The sequence below is a fragment of the Xenopus laevis genome, chromosome 3S, assembly GCF_017654675.1.
Source record: "Xenopus laevis strain J_2021 chromosome 3S, Xenopus_laevis_v10.1, whole genome shotgun sequence".
Taxonomy (NCBI): Eukaryota; Metazoa; Chordata; class Amphibia; order Anura; family Pipidae; genus Xenopus; species Xenopus laevis.
The window spans coordinates 45,680,661-45,704,646 of NC_054376.1; the positions used below are offsets into that span (position 1 = coordinate 45,680,661).

The 23,986-nt window shown below is 39.6% G+C and overlaps 1 protein-coding gene and 1 long non-coding RNA gene across 5 annotated transcripts in view; both read left to right on the forward strand.

Moving 5' to 3' along the window:
* The first annotated feature begins 1,113 nt into the window (after positions 1-1,113).
* Positions 1,114-23,986, forward strand: part of cemip.S (cell migration inducing hyaluronidase 1 S homeolog) — an 80,421-nt gene continuing 57,548 nt past the window's right edge. The window contains exon 1 of the mRNA XM_018255331.2: positions 1,114-1,403. Coding sequence (XP_018110820.2) covers positions 1,146-1,403 — 258 coding nt within the window. The 5' untranslated portion in view covers positions 1,114-1,145. The remainder of the gene's footprint in view (positions 1,404-23,986) is intronic.
* Positions 1,410-23,923, forward strand: LOC121402152. 4 transcript variants are annotated; one of them, XR_005966620.1, is made up of 9 exons: positions 1,410-1,950; positions 2,198-2,338; positions 3,383-3,934; positions 6,372-6,505; positions 8,530-8,718; positions 9,699-9,905; positions 10,007-10,076; positions 10,357-10,503; positions 23,318-23,923. It is a non-coding gene; the product is annotated as an uncharacterized LOC121402152 (long non-coding RNA). The 4 variants fall into 4 exon arrangements; XR_005966619.1 differs by having other exon boundaries at positions 1,410-2,338; XR_005966622.1 differs by having other exon boundaries at positions 1,410-2,338; positions 3,488-3,934.

Consider the following 23,986-nt stretch of genomic DNA (forward strand, 5'->3'; position numbering starts at 1 on the left):
AGCACTTTGACTTCAGTGAGGGCACCCGCTTTTCACTGAAGTAACAATTGCCGGACTAGGGGTAGGCTGCATGTGAGGTACTTGCCAAGCTTTGCGCCCTAGGCACGTACCCCTAGTTCCAGCCCTGTCTGTCCCTGTGTGTATTTGACAGCTGCACGTGTTGCTGTTGTCTAAGGAACTGGCCAATCCAGGCCGCAGATTTGCTTCATAGACAACCGAGGTCCCATCAAAGATCAAGTGACCGCGATTTATTTTCAAATTCAGGGCAGGGCGACGCGCAGATCACCCTCAACCCAGACTAAAGGTGGCCATACACGGGCCGATAAAAGCTGCCGACAGACCGTGTCGGCAGCTTATTGGCCCGTGTATGGGGGCCCCCGACGGGCTTCCCCGATCGAGATCTGGCCGACTTTCTCGATCGGATGGGATTAAAAATCCCGTCGGATCGCGGCCGCATCTGTTCGTTGATGCGGTGCCGCGATCCGACCGCCCGTTTGGCGAACGCTAGGATCCGATCGTTGGGCCCTAGGGCCCACGATCGGATCAGCCCGATATTGCCCACCTCAAGGTGGGGATATCGGAGGGAGATCCGCTCGTTTGGCGACATCGCCAAACGAGCGGATCTATCCGTGTATGGCCACCTTTAGTTCTGATTTAACCATGAAGAGACGGGTGCGCCCTACGACTACGCTGTGGGCGCTACTACAGCCTATCCCAAGGCGGGGAGACGATAGTTGCTTTGTCTCCATTGCGGATTATGTTAGTGTGCAATTGCAGCCCCATTTCTAGTATAGTCCATAATTCCCCAAGTGCAACTACCGCACCATTTGTACCTGTACCTTTTGCCAGCTATTTTGTACAGAGACTTTAGTCTGCGCAAGGGACACCCCCTGCCGGCTTCTCGCACGATACCTCTGCCTGTTCTTGGGATTCCTGGAGTAATGGGATGTGCAGCATGTGCTGCGTCACACGGTAGGCGGGGCCAGAGGCTTGTCTGTCTGAGGTTACCGGCGAGAGAGAGAAGCGAGTGCGGAGAGATAGGGAGGGGGCATAGGAGAGACATAGAAAGAATAAAACACGGGGGGGAGTTAGAATATGAGAAGGAGGGGGAGATTAAAAAGCAGCAGCAGGAGGGAGGGGGAAATATGAAAGGAGGGTGCGGGAGAGATAAAGGGAGGAGAGCGGACGGGCAGTGTGTATATAAGAGAGCTGCAAGCTCCACAGAAGACAGGGAAGCACTAGGGAAAAGGCGAGTAGTCGGTGCAAGCAGGGATCACACGGGCTGTTTATTGCGAGTTCTGACTCGTGTAACCTCTAACTCTGCTCCATTCACTGCTCCAGTCACTGCTCCAGTCACTTTGCACCTTGCGCTCTGGGAGCTGCAGGGAACCGAGTGGACACAGGTGAGACTGACGGGCAGTAGTTGCCTCTGATGGGGAGTAGGGTGAGAGCCAGGCAGCAAGGTGCCCCAGTCTCATCCTTATTATTATTATTATTATTATTAAATGGTAACGGCAGCAAATAGCAGCTTCTTCTTAGCTTGTTGCTATGGTTGCTACAGGTGGGAAACCGGCGCCGATTTACTTGTATTAGAATGTGAGCCCGTTTGGGCAGGATTCTTGCTCCCGTGTGTGTCACTTTGTTCGTTCCATGTCTGTACAGCGCTACTGAATATGCAGGTGCACAACATTACAGACAGATCAGAAATCCGTTTATATGTGGCAGATGCAAATTTCAGCCGGGTGCAGGTTTCTTCTCAGACAAATCATTGGCTCCGGGTGTTGGTTTTGGCTGTTTCACCCCCAGCCTGGCATTATGATTTTTTTTTCTCTCTATGTATTTGCAAATAACACTCATATGTTCAGTCTATTCCAACTGGTACTCGATCACCGGAATAATTGCCCAAAAGGAATAGTGGCAAACACAAGCTGCAGAAACTGAAGGCAACAGGTGGGTTATTATTGTTATCCCTGGCTGATCTCTCTGCAAACTCCCAAGCCTGCGTCTGTCTGCTGCTCTATTCTGTCTGCTTCCCCTTGGCACAGCTGTCTGGGTGCTAATGGCAATATTGTCTGGGTTTTCTAGGTGGATCTAGCTTGTATGTTCAGCCTTGTGTGTGCAATAGATGGGCTTCATATATGTGTCTGTGCTTTATTATGCTACCTGTAGTATATGTCAAGATAAATGTGTTTTACAGACAATTGCCCTGATAAGAAGCCACATTTGATCCCTTGGCACCCAGGGCATGATGGAAGAAGATCAGCTGTTATTGATTGTGGTGTTGCCCTGCGATTGTAGTCATTAGCCACTTTCCACTCACTGCTCATTCAGAATGGAGGTAAGTCCTTTTACCTTGGATAGGTGGCATTTTCCATCTTTAAACCACTGTAGCACCTAGAACATTTGGAAGATAGGAGCCTTAAACTGGCCATAGACTCAAAGATGTCCCAAATGAGCGGATCTTTCCCCAATATGCCACTAACGGCATGGCTATATCGGGGGTAATTCAAACGATCGAATTACGATACGCCAAGGTGCTCTGATGGGTTGGTTGGTTAAAAATCAAACCTTCCCGATCGATATCGTAGCCAGATATCAATCGGGAAGACCCGTCAGAAGCCCCCATACACGGTCAGATAAGCTTTCAAATTGGTCCAAACGACCGATATCAGCAGCTTTACCTGCCCGTGTATGGTCACCTTTAGTGTAGTGCTTCATGTTGCTATAGGAACATTTCTTTGGATTCTATTACACTTTTCATATATTGGTTTAATATGTCCAGTCAGATATGTTCATACCACAGGGGTAACCTTTTCCATGAAACTGATCTGTTCTCCATTGGCAGTTTACTATGGCAGTGTCCTAATTAGTCTACATTTCTAATGTTTTCAGATCTTTTTGACAAATCCGGGACACTGCAAACAAATGCATGGCTAGGCTTCACTGATTGCAAACTGGATGCATTTAAATGATTATAATCATGCACCCATTGTAAATGGATTTGATAGAAGTGTCCACAGTTTTTAATATGATCTGATTACCTTCTATAGTGTATAGGCTGAACCTCACAAGCTGCTCCAGGGCACCCCCATGTTGTGGGGTCCATTATCAGTAGACCAAACCTAGGATTCCAGAGCAGTGTTTTTATTTCTGAAGAATATGAAGCTTTATTTACACTTGTATTTGTATATCTGATGTGAAACCATGTACCTGACACTGTGTTTGTGTTTGCTAACAACCAAATGGAAAAAAAACAGGAATTATGTTTCAAATAAATGACGCTTTCAATGAAAATAACTGATATAATAGTTAAAATACATATTTATTTTTGTTGTTGTCACTAAATACTTCAGCTTCACATTTCTGTGTCTTTTCAATTCAGGATCTTTAGTGTTTGCAGATGACCTAGTGCCAATTACTTTAAGGGCGCAGAATATTTTAATCAGAAATGGCGGAGCTCTTCACATGTGTCCATATGTCCATATAGATCCAATGCTACCATCTCTCTTTATGGGAAGTCTACAGAAGGTGAAGATGTAGAAGACTTTGGAAAGAAGTTCTTAAGCGTGGACTCAGGAGGAATTTTGAAATTACATGGAAGGAAACCATTATCCTGGACTTTGTTAGATGCAACCTTGCATCCAGGAGGACTTCCCAATGGACCATATAAGTGGGAGAAGCACTGGGGCTGCAGGGGCATTAATATAAGAATCATTGACCCTGAAACTGGGCAGGTGCTAGCTGCTGATCGATTTGAGACCCACATGTTTCTCGATGAAGGGAAAAAGCTGCAAGAGTTCCTTTCTCAACAGGGTCCAGGCAAGATACTGGCAACAGCAGTTGGTGACTCAGCAGCCAAGAGTTTAATCCCTGACACAAGAAGATTCCTAAAAGAAGCTTTGAACAGCAGATATATCTTTCACTTAGGCTACAGGTAATTACTTGACAGCCTAAGGTACATTTTACATCTATCTTGGCTGCATTTTAAAGATTTTAGACCCTGATGTGTATTCTTTAGCAATATTTTGCTATGTATCACTATATTATTTTATAGAATGTTATGTTATAGAAGGGATGCCCAGTCATCTTTCAGCTTTTGTTAATCTTTCAGTATTGCTGAGACTGATGTCATTTGTAGTTCAGCAACATCTATAGTTATATACACCTAAAGGTATATAATATTGCAGTGCAGCACTTTAAAGGGGTTGTTCACCTTAAAATTACCATCTAGTATGGTGTAGACATGGTGAATTGTAAGGCAAGGCTAATCTTCATTTGTTTATATATTGTGGATTTTGAATTATTGATATCTCTGTTCTGCTCTCAAATTTGATTTAAATGGTTATCTGGTTGTGAGGGATACTTACACTGGCAACCAAGGGACGTTTTTAACTCAAAATGAAGGATAAATAGTAGATAGGTAGAAAAAGAAATATAAGCAATAAAGAAAACAAATAACAATAAAATCTTTGCCTCACAGTCAGTATCTTTATTGGATTCCAGGACTAGTGATCCTGATAACAAGGCAGAAATTTCATCTGCACGTTGGAAAGTGTCAGAAAAGGAATTCTAATTATTAAACAACCTGTAGAAAATAATAATGAATATCAGTTGAAAAGTTGTTTTAACTTCTCAAACATGAATAGGGCCATCTAAAACATGTTTTCCTTTAAGTAGCCAAGGAAGAATTATCTTTACCTCCCTATTCTTATTTTTATGTCTCGCCGTATTAAGATAAATGTCAATATTTTGTTCCTATTGCTCTTTGCACCCAGCTGTCTGAGAAGGCTGATTATTGTAGTTTCTGTTATAAATGATTTAATACCTTTAAATAATATCTACTCCAACTTTATTTTTTTTTTTTAAAAAAATAGCAGCCCACCACTTATAACAATGATAAAAGCTTAACCCATATTTAGCTCAAGCATGTAATGTTAGCTGTGTTTCATTAATCACACTTGCTTCAATATATTTAAGTAGAGGTAAAGTGGAATTTGAATGTATTTTGTCTTTTTGAGCTCTTGTGTGACCAGGTGAGAGTTTACATGTATTATATTTGCTTTGCACTATAAACTGAATGTGATATAGGTATCTGAGAGTATTACTTATCTGCAATTGATTTCTCAAGATGCATCTCTGTTAGGGTAGACAGCAAGATGTTGCAAATAATCTGCAAAACTGCAGTACATAGAATAATATAGAGGTTTTAGTAAAACACAAAATGGCCATTTGCTGACACTTTGTAAGTAAATGATGATGATGACCTTCTGTAGACCATAAAAACAGTGTACTGTATATCCTTAGTCTTGTGAGTTGCAAAAGAAGAGAGAACAGTAAGGAATGGGAGCTGCTTCTTTCTCCACCATGGACAGCTCCTGTGCTCCTGATAAGATGCGAAGGCAGGAAAGAGGCAGATAATTTACTGGTACCTGGGTGTCTGTTTATAAAACGGAGGTATGGAAACAATGCCAAGAATGTGACAAAGCAGCCCAGCACCAAGATATAGGTCCTGACTGGTTAGGATTATAAATGCAGAGGGGGCTTTTCAGCATACCATCAGTAGGTAGTTTACATTCCCTTATCACACAATTAACACCCAGATGTATATTGTTATAAATATTTTCTTTAACTAGGTGTAATTAATGGGTTTAAAGCATAACAAGTATGATAGGAATTCCTCTATTTGTGACATACCTCATAATGATTTGTGGGTTAGACATTCTCAGCTTGAGTAGCTATTCATGTCTTATGCAACATATAGAACTTGGGGAGTTGTTGGCAAGATGGAATGCTGTATTATTATTTCTAAGGAGGTTAGATGCTTTATTAAGTGTGTTACCCATCAGTGCTTTGAAATGCCTCACTTTACACAGGGTGATTTTATGGCAGGGCGGAAAGGGTATTGGCTAACACCCTCTTAGGACTGTTGTAAAGATACTGTTCCAGTAGAAATTACATTACTACATATAAAGTATATAAATTACATTTTAACACAGTATTATATTATTTCATTGTTACATATAATTACACCCCATGCAGCAATACTGAATCGCTACAGGCCAGATAGTCATGGTTTTATGTCTTTTTCTTCCTTTAGTTGATGAAAAATCCTGTGTATAATCTGATGCTGGGTCTCTGGTATGTTTCAGGCAGCCCTGGGCTTTAGTTGGGGTGCTTGGAGAAGGTTTGTTCATGGTAGCAGAGGACAGAAAGCAATATGAGAGCAATGGGACCAATGGTCTGCAGCAGAAATATATTAAGTAAATGGAGTATGACCAAAAAAGAAGTGAAAGTTACACTGTAAATGTAAACCAGGTGCTGTGAAATCATTCTATGTTGTGGTAATATCACACTTTCTTTGCATTTGTCAGGTTCGTTGATGGTAGCAGAGGACAGAAAGCAATATGAAGCAATGGGACCACTGGTCTTGCAACTGCCACAAGGGAATTCCAGACATACTCTGGACTTCACTTTACTGTAACTGCTTACAGCGGCTGGATTAAAGGTACATCTTTTTAATCAATTTTTTTTCTAAGCATGAACACTGCAGCAGAAATATTTAGTAAATGGATAATGAGCAAAAAAAAAGTGACCAGGAGCTTTCTTTGCATTTTTCAGGTGGTGCTGGGGATTCTCTGATCATTGGACATCAGCAGCCCCTGCACTTAATAACTAGGATAGTTGTTTATTACTGTTTTGCATTCTGCATTTATACCATCCCATTTTGGATCACACTCTGTACAAGATATACTCAATGCTATGCATTTCATTTCTTGCAATATTGAAATTAGTTGTCAGTTTCAACATATAATGACCTATGCCACATGATCTTACAAAGTCAGATGCAGTCAGTTAGCAGCGTAAAGGGTCAGGTTCACTTACAAAATTGGTGAAAGGTGCAAATTACAAAAATGGACACATCATCTTTTCCCAACTCAATTTGCATATTGTGTCCCCAGGCACAATTCTTTGCAATTCCTAGTATGCAGCTCAAAGGGTTGCACTTATCTCTGTATACAAAGCTTCTTGCATTTGGCAGCACCTTATACATTTGGGGTTGGAGGTGGGCACTACATGAGTTTTACCTGGATTTTGCTCCTCATTAAAGGGGAACTCCAGCTTCCAAACCAAAATTTGATAAAACACAGAAACCCCCTAATATACCCATCACAGTTACCTGTTTCTTCAAAAAGTATGAATAAAGGCCATTTTATATGCTGAAATCCAGCTGTTTACCAGTTCTTCTCTTTCTGCATCATTTGTAATCCTGGCAAGGGAGGAGGGACTAAACACTGATGATGTTACAAATTGTAACAACTTCGCCATAGCTTACAGACAGCATGCAGGAACTACATAACCCACAATGCATTGCACTGTAATGTTCTGTTCTTTATTGAAATCACGTGTGCAGGGAATTGTGGGGTTTGAAGAATGCAGGTTGAGGACAGATGGCTGCTGATGCAAAGTAGTCAGACAGATCAGCAGGGAAGCATAAAAGGTCTGCATATTTTTTTATTGATGTATATTGCAAAGTTGCTTGAAATTATGTTTAATTTTCAAAAGGCTTAAATTATGTTTGTGTGAAATTCCCCTTTAAGGACATGCAAATTGGGATTGACAGTGGATGAAAGACACTAGGGAGCTAAGTATTTGCCATCTGCCTATGTCACGTGTTAAGAACAGGGCTCTTTTGATCCTTACAACAAATATTTAATCCAGGGCACAGTGTAGTAGCAGAGCTCTAGGCCCAGCCCTTTTTTCATGAGGCTTTAAGGGTGGCATTATTTTGCTTACAGCCCTTAATGTACCTGCAGGCTCTCATGTATCTAATATTTAAATAAACAGCAATGCCACATCAGATCAACCAGCATTAGATCAAATGTATCTTTGTTGCATCCATACAGCTGGGAAGGGGTACATTTGCCATACTGTCACATACAGTTAAAGTTTTAAGTGTCACTGTAGAGCAGTGATCCCCAACCAGTAGCCCGTGAGCAACATGTTGCTTTCCAACCCCTTGGATGTTGCTCCCAGTGGCCTCAAAGCGGGTGCTTATTTCGAATTTCTGGCTTGGAGGAAAGTTTTAGTTGTATAAAAACCAAGTGTGCTGCCAAACAGAGCCTCAATGTAGGTTGCCTAGCCACATAGGGACTACTAAATGGCCAATCACAGTCTTTATTTGGCATCCCAGGAACATTGCTCATGCTTGTGTTGCTCCCCAACTCCTTTTACTTCTGAATATTGCTCACGGGTTCTAAAGGTTGGGGATCCCTGCTGTAGAGCATGGGTCGATGAGCTAGTTGCCCTGCTAGCTGACAAACTTGGCCAGTAGTGTTAATGTATCTTAACATCACCAAATGACGTCAGTCTTCTAGGTCACTGATATATCGAAATAACCAGATGTCATGTACCTGAAAAAGAAATGTATATCTATAATAAATGCATGGATATATAAAGTGCTGTTTTTTAAAAGCCAATAAAAGTCTCCTTAAAATATTCTAACGTCAACCATGTCCTTTCGTCCTTCAGGAGTTCCACAGAATTTATTCCGAGTGGCGGTGTCTAGGGGCATCATCCTCACATTACTCGATGATGTTACAAGTTTGTTGCCTGGTAACAGAATAGTCATTTCTAGTACCGACTACTCAATGCACCAGACTGAAGAATCCTCCCTGCTTCCCTGTACTGAATGCAGGAGTAATCAAGTCAAAATTGGAGGTAAGAAAATAGAGGGAAATCCAGCATATACAGTATTTAGTTAAAACCATTCTTTAAGTCCAACTTTTCTTCTGCTGAGATTCACAACATTTTTTAATGTGAATCCAGGAATTCAAATGATCACATGCAACCACCCAACTTCCATTAGCAATTGATCATTGGCTCAGTTAAGGGAGTAGTCTCAGAGGACCAGTTTTTATTTGTAGATCCAGATTGAGTGCACAAGGCACAAGGCGGAACAAGGCGAAAAAATTTGCCCGTCCCTAATCTTGCGCTTATAAATCCCTCAAGGTGGGCATATCCATGAAACATCTGTCTCCAAATGAACAGTTGGGTAGATCCGTTGACTGGCACTATACACATGCCTATCAACTGCCAGCGCCGTCCAGAGTCTGTAGCTTTAATCGACCTATGTATGGTCAGCTTAAGGCTATCATTTTCCACATTAAAGAAGTACTAAGGGTGCTGCTGTTATATTTGTTTGTGGAGCATGCTTGATTCAAAGCAAGCAAGCAAGTTCTTGAAGAGCTACAATTCCTGGGATTGGAAAAATAGTAGAAGTTTTAGTTCAGTAGACATCAGGCACAGTGCAGCAGGTACTTGTTTAATGTCTCCATAAGAATATGAAAGAACAGACCAACTTGACAGAAATAATGTTCTTTACTATAAGGTCTGTAGCATATTAAATATTTATGCAGAGGCGTAGTTTGGCAGTGGGTTAAGTGCTTGACCCAACAATCTCTCCCAGGGCTTTACTGAGATCAGTTTGATGGGAAGAAAGAACATATAGTCTCATAAAATTGCTACATGCATAAAATGCTTGCATAGAAAGGTTATATTTGGTGTGCAACCAAGTAGCTGGGTCAAAAGTCATCTACTTATCTTATGAGTTGTTAATTTCAGGCATACTGATATTTAGTGGTTTGATTTCTCAAGAAGTAAATGAAATATGTAGCTGAAATATTTTTCTTTGGCTGCAGGTGAAAGGCACAATTGGTTATGACACATTGGGGCACTGTTTTTTCCTAGAGGATGGTGTTGAACAAAGAAATACATTTTATCATAACCCTCGGATTGCTAACAAAGGCTGGGAACATCTTGCCCACAGACCGAAATGAAGCCATGTGTCTTGCTATTCGAGATTATGTCTATGGAGTTTATATTCCTGTGCCGAGCACTGACTGCATGTGAGTATTCATGTCATGAAATAATTTATCAGTTTGTTTTTTTCTTTATTCTGTATAAATGTAATAATATAATAATGTATATATTTTTTATCTCTGCTTAGGGCTGTCAGCACTTTTTGGATTGCAAACCCTAATGACAATTTAATTGGAAATGCTGCAGGAGGAGCTCAGGTAAGATCAATTTCTTTTAGGCACCTACAACATGAACCATTTTTCTTTGCACCAAGTTCTGTTTAGTCATATGAATTCATTTAAATGGCAAAAGCTAAATTGCTGCACTAAGGGAGGCTTGTGTTCAGCTCTTGGGTCACCCTGTGTCACCTAGCAAGTCCTTGTGTTTCATGCACCAAACACTTTCTTAGTCATAGGCATGTCATGAAACAAATTTCCTGAAACAAAGTATTCATAGTGAGAAAAAGTGCAGTCACTCACACCTTTGCTCTATTTGCAGGATGTTGGCATATGGTTCATATTCCACCGAGTTCCCTCTGGCCTTTGTCTGCCTTTGTTTGTGATCCTGAAGGCCGAATTATTCAATGGCAATGCCAATTGCAATTGCTGAGAATCCAAGGGAATATTTGACAGTGGATAATGCCAGGTGAGTGACTATAGTTATCTATGTGCAATGCATTTCAGTGCTTTGTCGATCAAGCATGTTTGAAAATCTTTTTTGCCAGTGCAACATATCTTTAAGGGGCATATTTATCAAGGGTTGAATTTCCCAGCATTCCAATGACAGTTGGGGGGCTGAATGTTGTCTTACTGATAAGATTGTTTATGACTTTTTAGATGCTGGAAATTTTATTGTTTAACTCCTGGAGAGTAACAGATTAAATATTTTTAAAGCAAGCATAGCAAGTACTAAGCAGAATCAATCTAAGGCTATCTATGACTGACATAATGGGGAATATTTACTAAAATTATTTCTAGTTAATAAATATCTCAAATTTGTTGTATTTATATGCTAAAATACATAGAATTTTTCAAATTTATAGGCTTAAAAAACCTTGAATCCAAAACCACGTCAAACACCCCAAAACTCCCAAAATTCTTGAAGCTTAAAAACATCTTCTAATGGTTAAAGGGACAGCTGCCATTGACTATTGCGTGAATTCGAAAGGTTTTAGGTGGAGTATTTTTGGATTCAGACTTTTAGCAGCTTCAGGGCATAATAAATCTGTTTTTTATTTATTTATTTTTTTTAATGAAAAAAAACCCTCAAGTGTTATGGTTAGTTTCCTTTAATATTTTGTTCTGCCATGTAACTGAAGGGATAAATATTTCCTTAAAGGACCTTCCCAGTTCGAGGGTTCCAAATATATGATGGGCCTGTCGGGCTCCTGAAGTGCACTTTCAAGAAATTTTTTCCTGCTCTGGACAGACCTGTGAGTGCTATTGGATTCTCCTTGAAAAATTCTTGCCAGATAACTCCACAGAATAACATGTCCCTGGTCAAGATGGAGAGGAATATGAGTGAAATTAATTTGGAGGATTACCAAAGCACTGAAAGAGTCAAAATTATTCATTTTAGTTAATATGCTTATTATTTACACTTTATAAACAACCTCTTGGTCACTTATTCCATTCCCACTGTGTAGCAGAAACCAAGCATTTGCATTGCCAATTAGAATCAGTTTTCAGAATAGACTCCATATTCAGAATGCAAGAAAAGAGAAGTAAACAGTCTATTCGCCAATGGCGGTGTCTTTGATAATGGCTGCCAGACCACGTGTTTGACACCACTTTCTTTTAATTTTTGTTTAAATTAAAGTAGTATACGTGATCAGAAAATGGGAACCTATTTTTGCAGTTTATAGCTATCAGTTGGCCTTATGCATCTTTTGGGACTCATGCAGGAAACCGTCACTTATTTGTTCCTACCAAACTTCTTACAATTAGATCAGTGAGTTTGACTGACATCATCACAATCTGTAATGCAGACCTTTTTAGTGTCCTGATCTTGTACTGTATGAGTAGTCTTCTGTACCAAAGCTGAATTAGTTATTGACTGAGACTTTACTCTCTGTTTACTCTGCTTTTGTAGTGTAGCCCAGTATCGGCAGAAGATGTCTCCCACCAGTTTTCAGTTTTATTAAACCACTTCTCCTATCATGGAGAACATACATTTGCTTGGCATAAAGAAATATATTATTAACAATCTTTCCTGCCAACGAGAGTGGTTGTTTTGACATGGACCCCACTATGCTGATTAGAATAACAGTTATATACTGAATATGCTCATCAGAAGAGGAAAAGGAAACATCCATGGTCTGGCTGAAAAGAAACAACATTAATGTGTATGTAACATAATAAGCTAAGGCTTGTGTTCTCATATGTCTAGGATAGAGTTGTCCAATTGGAGGCCTTTGGGCTGGATCTGGCCCTTCAAAGTTTTAATAACCCCAAACTGCCATAGATTTCTGTTCTGCAAGCAGATTAGGTATAGAGATATTTTCTGTACCAGTTATCGGGTGCACCTATGGATTACCTGTTAACGTTTTAACCCTTTAGTGCAAGGACACATGTACATTAAGATTCAAACAAACAGATTTGTGAAACAGAGTATCTTTCTATATTCATATTGGACACCTCAACCAAACGGCCTGAATCTCATTGTTGACAAATTGGATTAGCGAGATTTAGCCTCCAGCCACACTGGCTGCACAGAAATCTGTCACTCAGTGGCTGCATGCAGAAAATAATTACATATAGAAAATGCATAATATTTTACAATGTGTGCCAAAAATCAGGACAAAACATGTTAACACTGTACTTTATGTCAAACTCTCTGTTTGCTTTGGCTTTTTACTCAAATACCATAGTGGTAACTGAAGTCAAAAATCAATGTCGAGACTTTGTTTTGCTCAATGATGGTAACACTATTATCTACTTGGGTGATACTTGAGATGCTAATTGTGACTCAACTGTAAGGGGCAGATTTATCAAAGGTTGAGGTGAATTTTCAAATTGAAAACATTCTAATTTTGAGGTATTTTTGTGTACTTCGACTAGGGAATAGTCCAAATTTGATTAGAATTTGCAAAAAATTAGAATTTTGAATATCGAAATGTATCATGTACTGTCTCTTTAAAAATTTGGCTTAGACCATTCGCCATCTAAAACCTGCCAAATTGCTGTTTTAGCCTATGGGGGACCTCCTAGAACCAATTTGGAATCAATTGGTGGACTTATCTAAGGTTTTGTTTTGGGAAAAACTTTGAATCAAATTTGATCGAATGCGCTATACCTTCGATTCGAACGATTCAAATTCAGCCGAATACTGACCTATCTGATAGAAAATGGACCTATTAGACTCAAAAAAAGACTTCATGGTCTTTTTGAATTCGAATTTCAAAGTTTTTTTCAATTCGAAATTCGACCCTTGATAAATCTGCCCCTAAGTGTGTGACCTGAACATCACTTACTTACAGGGAACCTGTACTTTTATTATAAACAGTGTTTATTTACTGTTCTCTTGTGTTTCCCTAAGTAAAATATATAATATTATTATAAAGCATTCTTTATCTGCATCATTTCCATGCATGTATATAATAGGAGTCATTGCATTGCTTCTTTGTGCAGATTTTTTTTCATCATAAAACTATCTAGTGGTTCTAAATAGGTAGTTCTGCTTCTACCGCAGTGTTTCTTAAACCTTGCTTTCAGGGAACCCTAAAATAAAATATGCATAAATATAACTATATAGTGGAAATATCACAGTTATAGTAATACCGGCACAAATTCACATATTTTTACTTGAACTGGCTCCTCACAGTGTGTGGCCCCTCAAATCACAGTAATCTTGAGTAACATCTGTACAGACTCCACTTATTGGTGTCTATAATCTCCAGCAGATAAAACTTACGTCTTGTAAGTTGATAACTATTTTTCTATCTCCCTCATTAAACGTGTTGCAGTTTTATTCCAAATACGGTAGCTGCTTTTTCTCATGTTAACATTTGAATTTTGCCTCCAGGTTGGGCTGAAGGTATTTTTCGGTCATTCTGGACAATGGTTTGGCTCAAATAACTTTGACGGTGATAAAGTGTCGATCTTCCATTACTTGGACAGCTCAGTTACTGGATATCCTGACACCTTTGTAGGAAGGGCAGATAATTATCTGATCTGTTACCTGGATGCCTTACCGTGCCACGATGGAACTGAATGATTTATTTAGGCAGGTAGGCCAAGGAGCGGATTTAGACACAAAAAATGGCTTTTTTAATGCAAAAGTTTTGTTGCCACAACTGCACTGCCTTTTATTGTTGTTAAACTACAAGCTTCAACGACTGTGTTTGGCGATGCAGAGAAGTTGTTTTGATACAGCTGGAACTTGTATCCTTGTGTAGCATGTGTGGTTTGAAGCATTTTATGTTCATATTGAGAGCTGTATTTAGGTTTCCAGACCCGAAATGTGCCCTTCTCATTACTATCACAAAGACATGTGTACCCCCTGCCCCTTAGTTCTCCTGCTGTATTTAGCTGAAAGTGTCCATTGGGGGGGGTTCTTTTTTTTAAATTTTGATTTTGAATTTTTTGCTCTGTAGGGCACCCTTAAAGCTGCTACCCAAGGCACAGGACTTCTTGTGCCAAGATAGCAAATACAGCTTTGAATATGTTAATAAAGATAGTTGCTTTGTATAGGCCTGTGAGTGAGAGAATTTGGCAATATTGTCTGCGTCAGTCCCTTGTGGCCTTAGGCATTACGTAACCTCCCAGCAACTCAGGCATTAAAGTTGGATTGTGTCAAAATGTACAATGTACAAAGCTGTATATACCTTACTGCCTGATTAGACATGATAATAATGCATATAAACATTACAGTATATGGAGATTGCACCACAGCACTGTTGAACTAAGTGTGAGAGTCGACCTGTGCTGTGACGTTATATCTTTGCTCATTAATACAGAGTCAGTAGATAATATATCATTCTTCAAATCTGTTGCTACAGCAAAAAATAAAAAAGTGTTTATAAGTCACTATCCAGTGTAAAGGAAAACAGGCTTTAGATTTTCATCATCCCCAGGGCCGCTCCGGCCATGAGGCAAGGTGAGAATCTTGCCTCAGGCGGCACGGATCGGCCAGTTACCAAGGGCGGCAAAAAGCCGCCTCTGGTAACTTTAAGAGACGAATTCCCGTTTTTTAAAATGGAAATTCGGCTCTTCTAGGCTCCGCTATTGCAGTGAGTGCAATAGCGCTCACTGCACTAGCGATGCGGCCCCTCCTCCACCCGCTCCGACGCTAGAAGTTAGAGGAGCGGAGCAGGAGGAGGGGCGGCATTGGGGCTGCTGCCTCAGGCGGCAGCAGCCCCTGATAAATTGGCCAGACGTTATTTCCATTACAAACCTGAGAGCGTTATTAAATTGTGTCTGGAATTCTAACTTTGTTTCATACGATATTCATTGTGTCTATGGCGGGAGACAAGCCGACTGATATCATCAGAAGACTTGGATATTGGTCAGCTTATCGACAGGCCTGGATTTGTGGAGAGCCACCAAGGCCCTGGCCTAGGGTGGCAGGATTGTAGGGGGTGGCATGCTGCCCAACCACACCCACATTGGTTCAGAAATACTGGGGATGAGCAGGAGATACGATGCGCCAATCTTCATTGCTCCGGTCCTGATGATGAAAATTTGTGGGAATAAAAGGGATGGGACAGGGGAGACAAATGACAGCAGGCCTAGGGGTGCCCGCTGTTTCAATGCAGCCCTGCTTGTCGATCTGGGGAAGCCGAAAAAATTTGATCGGACATCTTTAAAGGGCACCCGAACATCGGCCACTGTTAGTGCTGAATCATCTGATACAGGTACAATTCTATTGTTTCTATCTGTATATCTGACGATTCAGCTCTAACAGTTAATGGTGAAAAAGAACGATCAATGGTCACGGGAAAGATCGTAATTGTACTTTAATACCATCAAGAGAAACCAAGATTAGTGAATGTTCTTGTAACTATTTACTTCTAAGGATAATTGACATCTCTGTGTCATTATGTTCTATACTGTGCATCATATAAGCCAATAGCATCCTATGCTTTAATTATGTATTTTATAGAATAGAAACACAGCAACCTTAACATTGAACCACATCTAAACTGCTCATTATACAGTGCCTCTGTTTGCTGTAGAGTCATATCAACAATTTTCTCTGGCCATTAAAATATCAGTTCAATGATGTGCAGTCTCTCCTCCAGCTGTTGTTAAACTGCAACTCCCTGCAGGTGAGGGCTGCAGATTGCACATACGTCAGTAGCCCCTACATGTCACATGCATTGTAATAAAAAGAAAAGGGAAGCCCATATGTTTAATTTAAATGTGACTGAGGAATGCACAGAGTACTGACGTGGAATATTAAACACCTGCCTTTTATGTTTCAAAATCAGTTTGCTCTGACGACAATAGCAGGTTGCATTCCTGTGTAGGGTGGATTTCACTTATTTACGCCCCCCCCCCCCCATACTGTCTTAATGTATTATATTAAGTGTGTGTGCCTTTGTCTCAGTGCTTAGCCCGAGGCTATAGTGTACCTTGCATTACACCCACAGTAATTTGCTTCTGTTTAACATTCCTGTCATGTATATTTCTAAACATGTTTATTCAATATGAGGTAATGTAAACGATAAGAATATTAGAAGTTACTGAGAGACATAAGCATGACTGTATAAAGTAACAATGCCAGAGTGGACATCGCTCCTAATTAATGATGCACTGAATCCAGTTCCTGGTTGAACCAAATCATGTGACTTTAGGACACATCATTATAGAAACTGCAACATTTGTTCAGCACACAGATTCCTCTCTTTCATACCCTACTTTGCATATAAACCTTATGGTCCAAATTCAGTTCATGATTCTGTTCTGTTCAGTTCATGAATACTTTATTAGTCCAAATCACAAAAAAAGTGCATTTGGCGCATCCTTACAGCTATTATCCTCATTTTTGATGTGCATTATGCCTTATAAGAAATCACTCAACTTTTTCCATGGATTGCACAAATGGATTGTTTACTACACATATGTGGCCATTGACATTGTTTGATAACCCTGCTTTACAAGATGGGCAGTCATTTGAGATAAAGAAGACATTTTTTTGCACTTTGCCGGGCTAATAGCATCAGCCGGCACAGGTCCAGGCAGTTAGGATAGAGCTGCCCTTTGCCTGCCAGCACTGCACTCTGCTTCTTGCTGGGTTTTTAATCTGGCTCATGGTGCAGAATACAATTGAAACCCGGTATCCGTGCTTCTTGAACAAACGCTAACAGGCACAATTGTGCAGTTCTGTCTAGGGTCATGGTACATGATCCCAACCGTGGTTATCATCAGTATAAGACTCTGTTTAGAGTGTGGTGCTGTCTTACCTATTTAAAGCTGAAGTTCTCAGGTCCTACTTATAATGCAGATATCTGAAAGCATTTTGATCCTTAACATACCTACTGCAGGAGTATTCATGACGCAAATCTGGATAAACCCTCTCGCTAACCGTCAGGCTGGTCCTTTATTTTAATATACTGTTTTGAGCCCTATATCCAGGGAGGGCAGTTCCTCTACATAAAAATTAAATAAGGGTAGCCATACTTTTTCCTGTATAATAGAAGGTTTATTTCTGCCATGTGCATTTCTTTTGCTTGCACTGTCTCTCTCGCCAGTCCGTGTAGCAGTCAGTACATTCTATGAGTTCAGATTCTCCCTTTGCCAATGTTCCTTGCCAATTTAGATCATTTTTAGTTTAATATGCACAGTTAAGCTTGCAAATTTCCATTTGTAAATTGCCGAATTGATTTTTGACATTAAAACATCTTTCAGGTTGCTTGCCAATTTCCCTGCTTAGTAAATAGAGCGTGGAAGTAATTCCCCATAAAAAAAAACAGTAATATGTACTTTTCTCTTTGCCTTGCATTCTTTAGCTTCTACTTTCTCCCCCTTGCATTTGTAGGTTTCAAAGCAAAGCAAAATTCGTTTTTTAACATTATTTTACTATGTTTCATTATTTAACTTGGAATGGGCTCTGTGGCTCTGCAGCCCTGTATTGGCTCTAAATGTTTCTGGATAAGAAATTATTAAAGGCTAATGTTAATTGACATCACATGTCCTGAACACCCCACACATTAAGGGGGTTATTTATTAATGTACTCCATCTCAAACCTGCCGAGGTCATGTAGAAGTCAATGGCCGTTTTCCTGTTTACAAATGGAAGATATCGTTATCTGCTTTTGGTTACATACAATAATCTGAAGGATTTGTGGTTTTCGGGCATTAAATACGTAAAAATTGCAGAGTTTTTTCAAAAATTTTTTTCCTTCTGACTTTTTTCCATCCTCTGGGTATAATAAATCCCGAAAAATTCAAGGTTTTTTTTTTACACTAAAAATTCGGAATTTATAGTAAAAAAACAAACAATTTTTTTTTCCGGGTTTTTGGCATTCGGACTTTAATAAATAACCCCGGTAGTGTTGACAGGTCCACAAATCACAAACACTGAAGAGCAGCTCAAAATCACATCAGTCATATATTTAGACAGGCTAAAACAACTGCTAATATGGCTCACTCTCCCACTGCTAGTGACGTACTTTCACTTGGGTCAACCATCTGGAACCTTATATGGTGCTGAACACTGTTAGTTAGTACAGGTGCTTACATACTGTATATATATTATTGGAAAGGGATGCGTTTTATTTTGTTTAGCCACGTGCAGAACATGAGCTTGTCACAAGTTTGCCTGACTGTTTTCAGCCGTCGCTGGTTGCACGTGACTGGCAGTATTTATATACAAGATGTCCCTGTCTTATAGTTAACATGATGGATTCAGAAGTCTTTAATCAAGGCTGTCATCGAGGCCATGAGTTTGAATGGCTTCCAGACGATGATGCTTTGTTCTCTGTCATTTTTGATAACTGCCAGAACTCCCTGCTCCAGCACAACTCATAAGCAAATGCTACCACTGCCAAAACTTTTTCAAAAACAAATTGTTATTCACATGGATACACTGAAAATATTCTAGTTGGATGGGATGTGATTGCTTGATGGTACTGCTGCAGACAAATAAGGTTGAACAAAGCTTGGATATGCCATGCAGTGGCAACCAGATATGGTTTCTTTGTGCATGGCTCAGTTGGCTTAACTTGCATGAGTCTACTGGCATTTTTACCAGAAGGGATTTACGCTTAGTCTACAAGAGCTTTGTTAATATTGCTGTTGCAGTTTATTTATGTTCAAAAACCTCATTACTTGGCAAGCAGCTGCTTCTACTGTGTTTTTTACTGCAGTACAAATACAGTTTAAAGTTATTCTGTGAAATTATATTGATGTTTTCATAGCCTTGATAAGTTCTGTATGTGTTTTGTATTCTGGTGAATAGGAATGGGTGTCCTTTTTATCATATACTTTAGTGTGTGTACAGATATGTTACATGATTGTGTTTGTGTGAAAAAAATGCAGTATGTAGCAACTCCGAAACAATAGGACGGTTTAATGGATTAATCTTTGTAATGTGTTCAATTCCCTAGCCTTAGGGAAAGCCAAGGGCAAATCATTTTAGATTGTAAGCTCTGTGGAAGACTAACTCTCTATATTTAGCATCACTGTGAAAATTAAGGATTATGTTATAACAGGGGTGCCCAAAAGGCAGATCTGAATCTACCAGTAGACCTTTAGCTGATGATCAGTAGATCTCAAGACACTGTCAACAAACAGCTTGTCTAAATTACCCTTCTATTTCATGCTTTTCATTCAGATATTTATTATGTTATGGTTACATAAGAAATAATTGTTTGTTAAATGTAGCAATATACATTTTCTCATAAATCAATATTTAAGTAATATTTTCCATGGAACAGAATGCTAACAATGCTTTTTTTAGATGTAGATCATAATGGGAAAACATCACTAAAAGTTGACCTTGCGTTAGTAAAGTACGGGCGCTCCTGTGTTAGAATTATCAACATCCTTGTGTTCCCACCTACTATACATACATATACATGTATAAAAAATGGGGTAACTTAAAAAAGAAATGATCTACCTCCTAAAGGAGAAGTCAACGGGGCAGCTGCCTGTGACTCGGTGTAGGCAGTGGGGCCAGTGTGTTTTAAAGAACTGTCTAAATGGAACAGGAAGACAATGTTAACAACTGGAGTCCCAGGGGGTGCTTTATAAAATTGGCTTTTTCAGGGTTTTTATATATAGTTTAGAAGTTCAGAAATCCTTGAATTTGTTTTTAAACTGGTGCCCCAATCTACTTGCATTGCTCAAGGCCCCCTCTTTCCTAACTTAATCCCTGCCGAGGAACAAAAACTATAGGAGGGCAAGTTAGGCATCCTGGGCTCTCTAAAATAATACTGTCTTTTTCACAGGATTGTTTGAGAAATGACCTCAATATGTTTAGAGTCCAGGGGGTGCCCTCTTAGCAAAGCAGACAAAGCTCAGGAGGAAAGAAGCATCTTGTTCTTGCCGTGCTTTAGAACTGCTGCCTAAAATGAGTTTTAGAAAAATACTTTTAAACAAAGACTGATTTTTTTCATCTGACCACTCTAAATCCCTGCCTCATATGAATAAATACGATAATTAAGAGTTGACCGAAGAAGAAGGGGAACATTTAAGGTCTGGCTCCCTTGCAGCTTTGGAATGTCTCTTAGATTTAGGAATTTTCTTTTTTTGGCTGTCCTGCACTTGGATTCTTAACCTTGCGTGCTCCTGGGCTCTGACTACTGCGCTCTTGGGCTCTGACTACTACAGTGAAGCAGTTTGAAGCAGATCTCACATGGAAATGTGCTGTATGTTAGGCATTCCATCAGGCTAACCTGTCACCTAAACACACACTGCCATCATCAACTTGAGTTCTACCAGGCAAATTAAATTTCTCTGACTTGTAAAATGTGTTGTAGCCAAACAGGGTTAAGAGGCAGTTAATGTCACCATTATGGGGTCATCCATTTAGATGCCCAGTGGCCAGATGTGGATTTTACAGCTCCCAGCATGTTTAAGAGCTATATATTACGTCATCATTTTAAATATATTCTGGCCCACAAATGTGGTATGTTAAATAATCAAACCATTGCATGGAAAGAGTAGTATAGCACATTTCTAGAGTGCTGGCTTGCAACTTTTGGAGCTCCCCTGGTGCTCTTTAAAGTCCCACAAATATATCAACCTGTTCTAACATTGTTTCCCTTATTTCCAGAATGGCACAAAAAAGGCTGATCATAACTGAATAGATTTTGTGAGATACTGTAGATTTTGCAGGCTGCTGTAGGTCTACAAGCTACCATAGAGATAAAAAAAATGCTCAAAAAGCAAATCCAAATAGTACTTGGATTTTTGGTCAAAACAAAAACAAAATACAAATTTGAATTTGAGATTTATCATACCTGGTCCCTGGGAACAACTCAAATTCAACTATTCACCACCTAAAACCTGCCAAGTTCATTTAGAAGTCAATGGCGAGGTCCAGTGACCCATTTGATGATGTAAAAGGGATACTGTCATGGAAAACATGTTTTTTCATAATGCACAGTTAATAGTACTACTCCAGCAGACTTCTGCACTGAAATCCATTTCTCAAAAGAGCAAACAGATTTTTTTTATATTCAATTTTGAAATCTGACATGGGGCTAGACATTTTGTCAATTTCCCAGCTGCCCCTGGTCATGTGACTTGTGCCTGCACTTTAGGAGAGAAATGCTTTCTGGCAGGCTGCTGTTTTTCCTTCTCAATGTAACTGAATGTGTCTCAGTGGGACATGGGTTTTTACTATTGAGTGTTGTTCTAAAGCTGGCCATAGATGCAAAGATCCGATCGTTCGATCGGACTTTCCCATCTCCCGACCTGCCACTAACCATTCAGATCAAAGTCTAAAGGTGGCCATAGATGCACAGATAATATCGTACGAAACAAATTTTCGTCCGATATTCGTTGCGTGTATGGTGGAAAAAGAGCCGACCGATATCGGCAGAAGACTTGGATATCGGTCGGCTCGTCGATCGGGCTGGACGGAAAATTTTGATCGGGTGCCTTTGAAGGGACCCAAACTTCGCCCATTGTTAGTGCTGAATCGTCAGATACAGGTAGAATTCTATTGTTTCTTCCCGTATATCTACCTGTATATCTGCCGATTCAGCCAAGATCGTAATTGTTACGTCTATGACCACCTTTACCAGTCAGATTAGTTAAAGAACAGATCAGCAATGTTCTGCCCCTGACAGCAATCGTACGATATCTATGTCCAACCAAAGCTAGTGACAGTCTCCCACTGAAAATCGTACGATCGCCAATACACGCAGAGATATTATCGGCAGCCGACAGAAATTTTCTAACCTGTCTGATCGACCAAACGACCGATCTCTGCCGGATGAAAAATGACGGGACTCTCCACGCACGGTCCGAAAATCGTACGAATACTCGATTCGTACGATCAGATCTTTGCGTCTATGGCCAGCTTTAGATCTACCAGGCAGCTGTTATCTTGTGTTAGGGAGCTGTTATCTGGTTACCTTCCCATTGTTCTTTTGTTTGGCTGCTGGGGGGGGTGATATCACTCCAACTTGCAGTAAAGAGTGATTGAAGTTTATCAGAGTACAAGTCACATGACTTGGGGCAGCTGGGAAATTGACAATATCTAAAAAAAAAATTGAATATAAAAAAAATTGTTTGCTCTTTTGAGAAATGGATTTCAGTGCAGAATTTGCTGGAGCAGCACTATTAACTGATTCATTTTGAAAAAAAATTTTTTTTTCCCATGACAGTATCCCTTTAATAGCCTTCCAGACATTCAAGTTTTTTTCAGAGAAAAAACTCAATTTGAGTTTAATTGAATTTGATTCAAATTTGATTCGAGTCTTCAAGACGGTAATATTTTTTTCGAGCTTTAGATATTCGTTTCTTCTTAAATAAGATACTATTCGAATTTTGAGTGTCATTCAAGTTTATTCGAGGTTAAAAAAACTCTAACATTTGACCTTTGATAAATCAGCCCCATTCTGTATGAAGTGCTTGTGACTAATCACATATTATATATAAGGCTTTTATATTGCTGTTGATTGAAAGGGATCTGTAGTTATCCTCCAGCATTTTGATATTACCAAAACACCTTACCATTAGGCTTTAGAACCCCTGGGTGATTATGCTTGTGTAACTTTAGCAGAACAGAGAGTAATGAACTGCATACTATGAGGCATTGGCCTCTGCTGTGTTATTAGCTGGCTTTCTTGCTGAATCTGAATAAGCTGTGTTGTGAGTTATTATTTGGTCCTCAAGCTAAATAAAGCTCAAAAAATAAAATTACAGCCTCAGAAGTCCACAGTGCATACATTTATGAAATTCCAAGAGAAGGACCAATTGGGCGTAAATGGATAGATCCTGGTTTTTGCTCTTAATAGTAATAGTGATATGGCAAATAATAACCTAATTTATGTTTGTGACAGGGGAGGCTAGATTCAGATAGCCTTGTGTTATCCCAGAAGCGCAAAGTTCCAGGTCATGTCAGATGTTTATGATCGTCACAGTGGAAGGATACATAGCGTGCAACACTATTCTTGGGCTTATACCATCAGCCAGATTCTTAATCAGTCAGAAACAAGTCTCTTTCACTTCAGTCAAGAAACTGGGTAAGTTACTACATGTGAGACCTTCCAACTGAAGTCTGACTTTCTTTGTGTACATCAGTTATAGTTATTATATTTTACTTTCCCTTTCCATGATTAGAAGCAATTTCTTATTTTTATTTTCTTCACTTCATATCCTGAATGATAAAAGTACAGTGCTAGCAGTTCTCCTGTTATCATTCTGCATGCTACACTTTGCTGGAACTTGTTATACTCCAGAATCAACTGCCTGGAGGGCAAAGGTTATCAGGGATCCCTATACACTCCCAGGCATGCATGTCACAATCATATGTAAATGACACACCTGGTGCACTTTGTCATCCTTGGCAGCAGCCTGTATGGCGTTATTTCAGTATTAATAGCTACCCAACTTGTCTTACCATCTTTTTTTTTTTTACCATTTTCCTAAAATTGACAATATGTCTAGCCCCATGTCAGATTTCAAAATTGAATATAACAAAATCTTTTTGCTCTTTTGAGAAATGGATT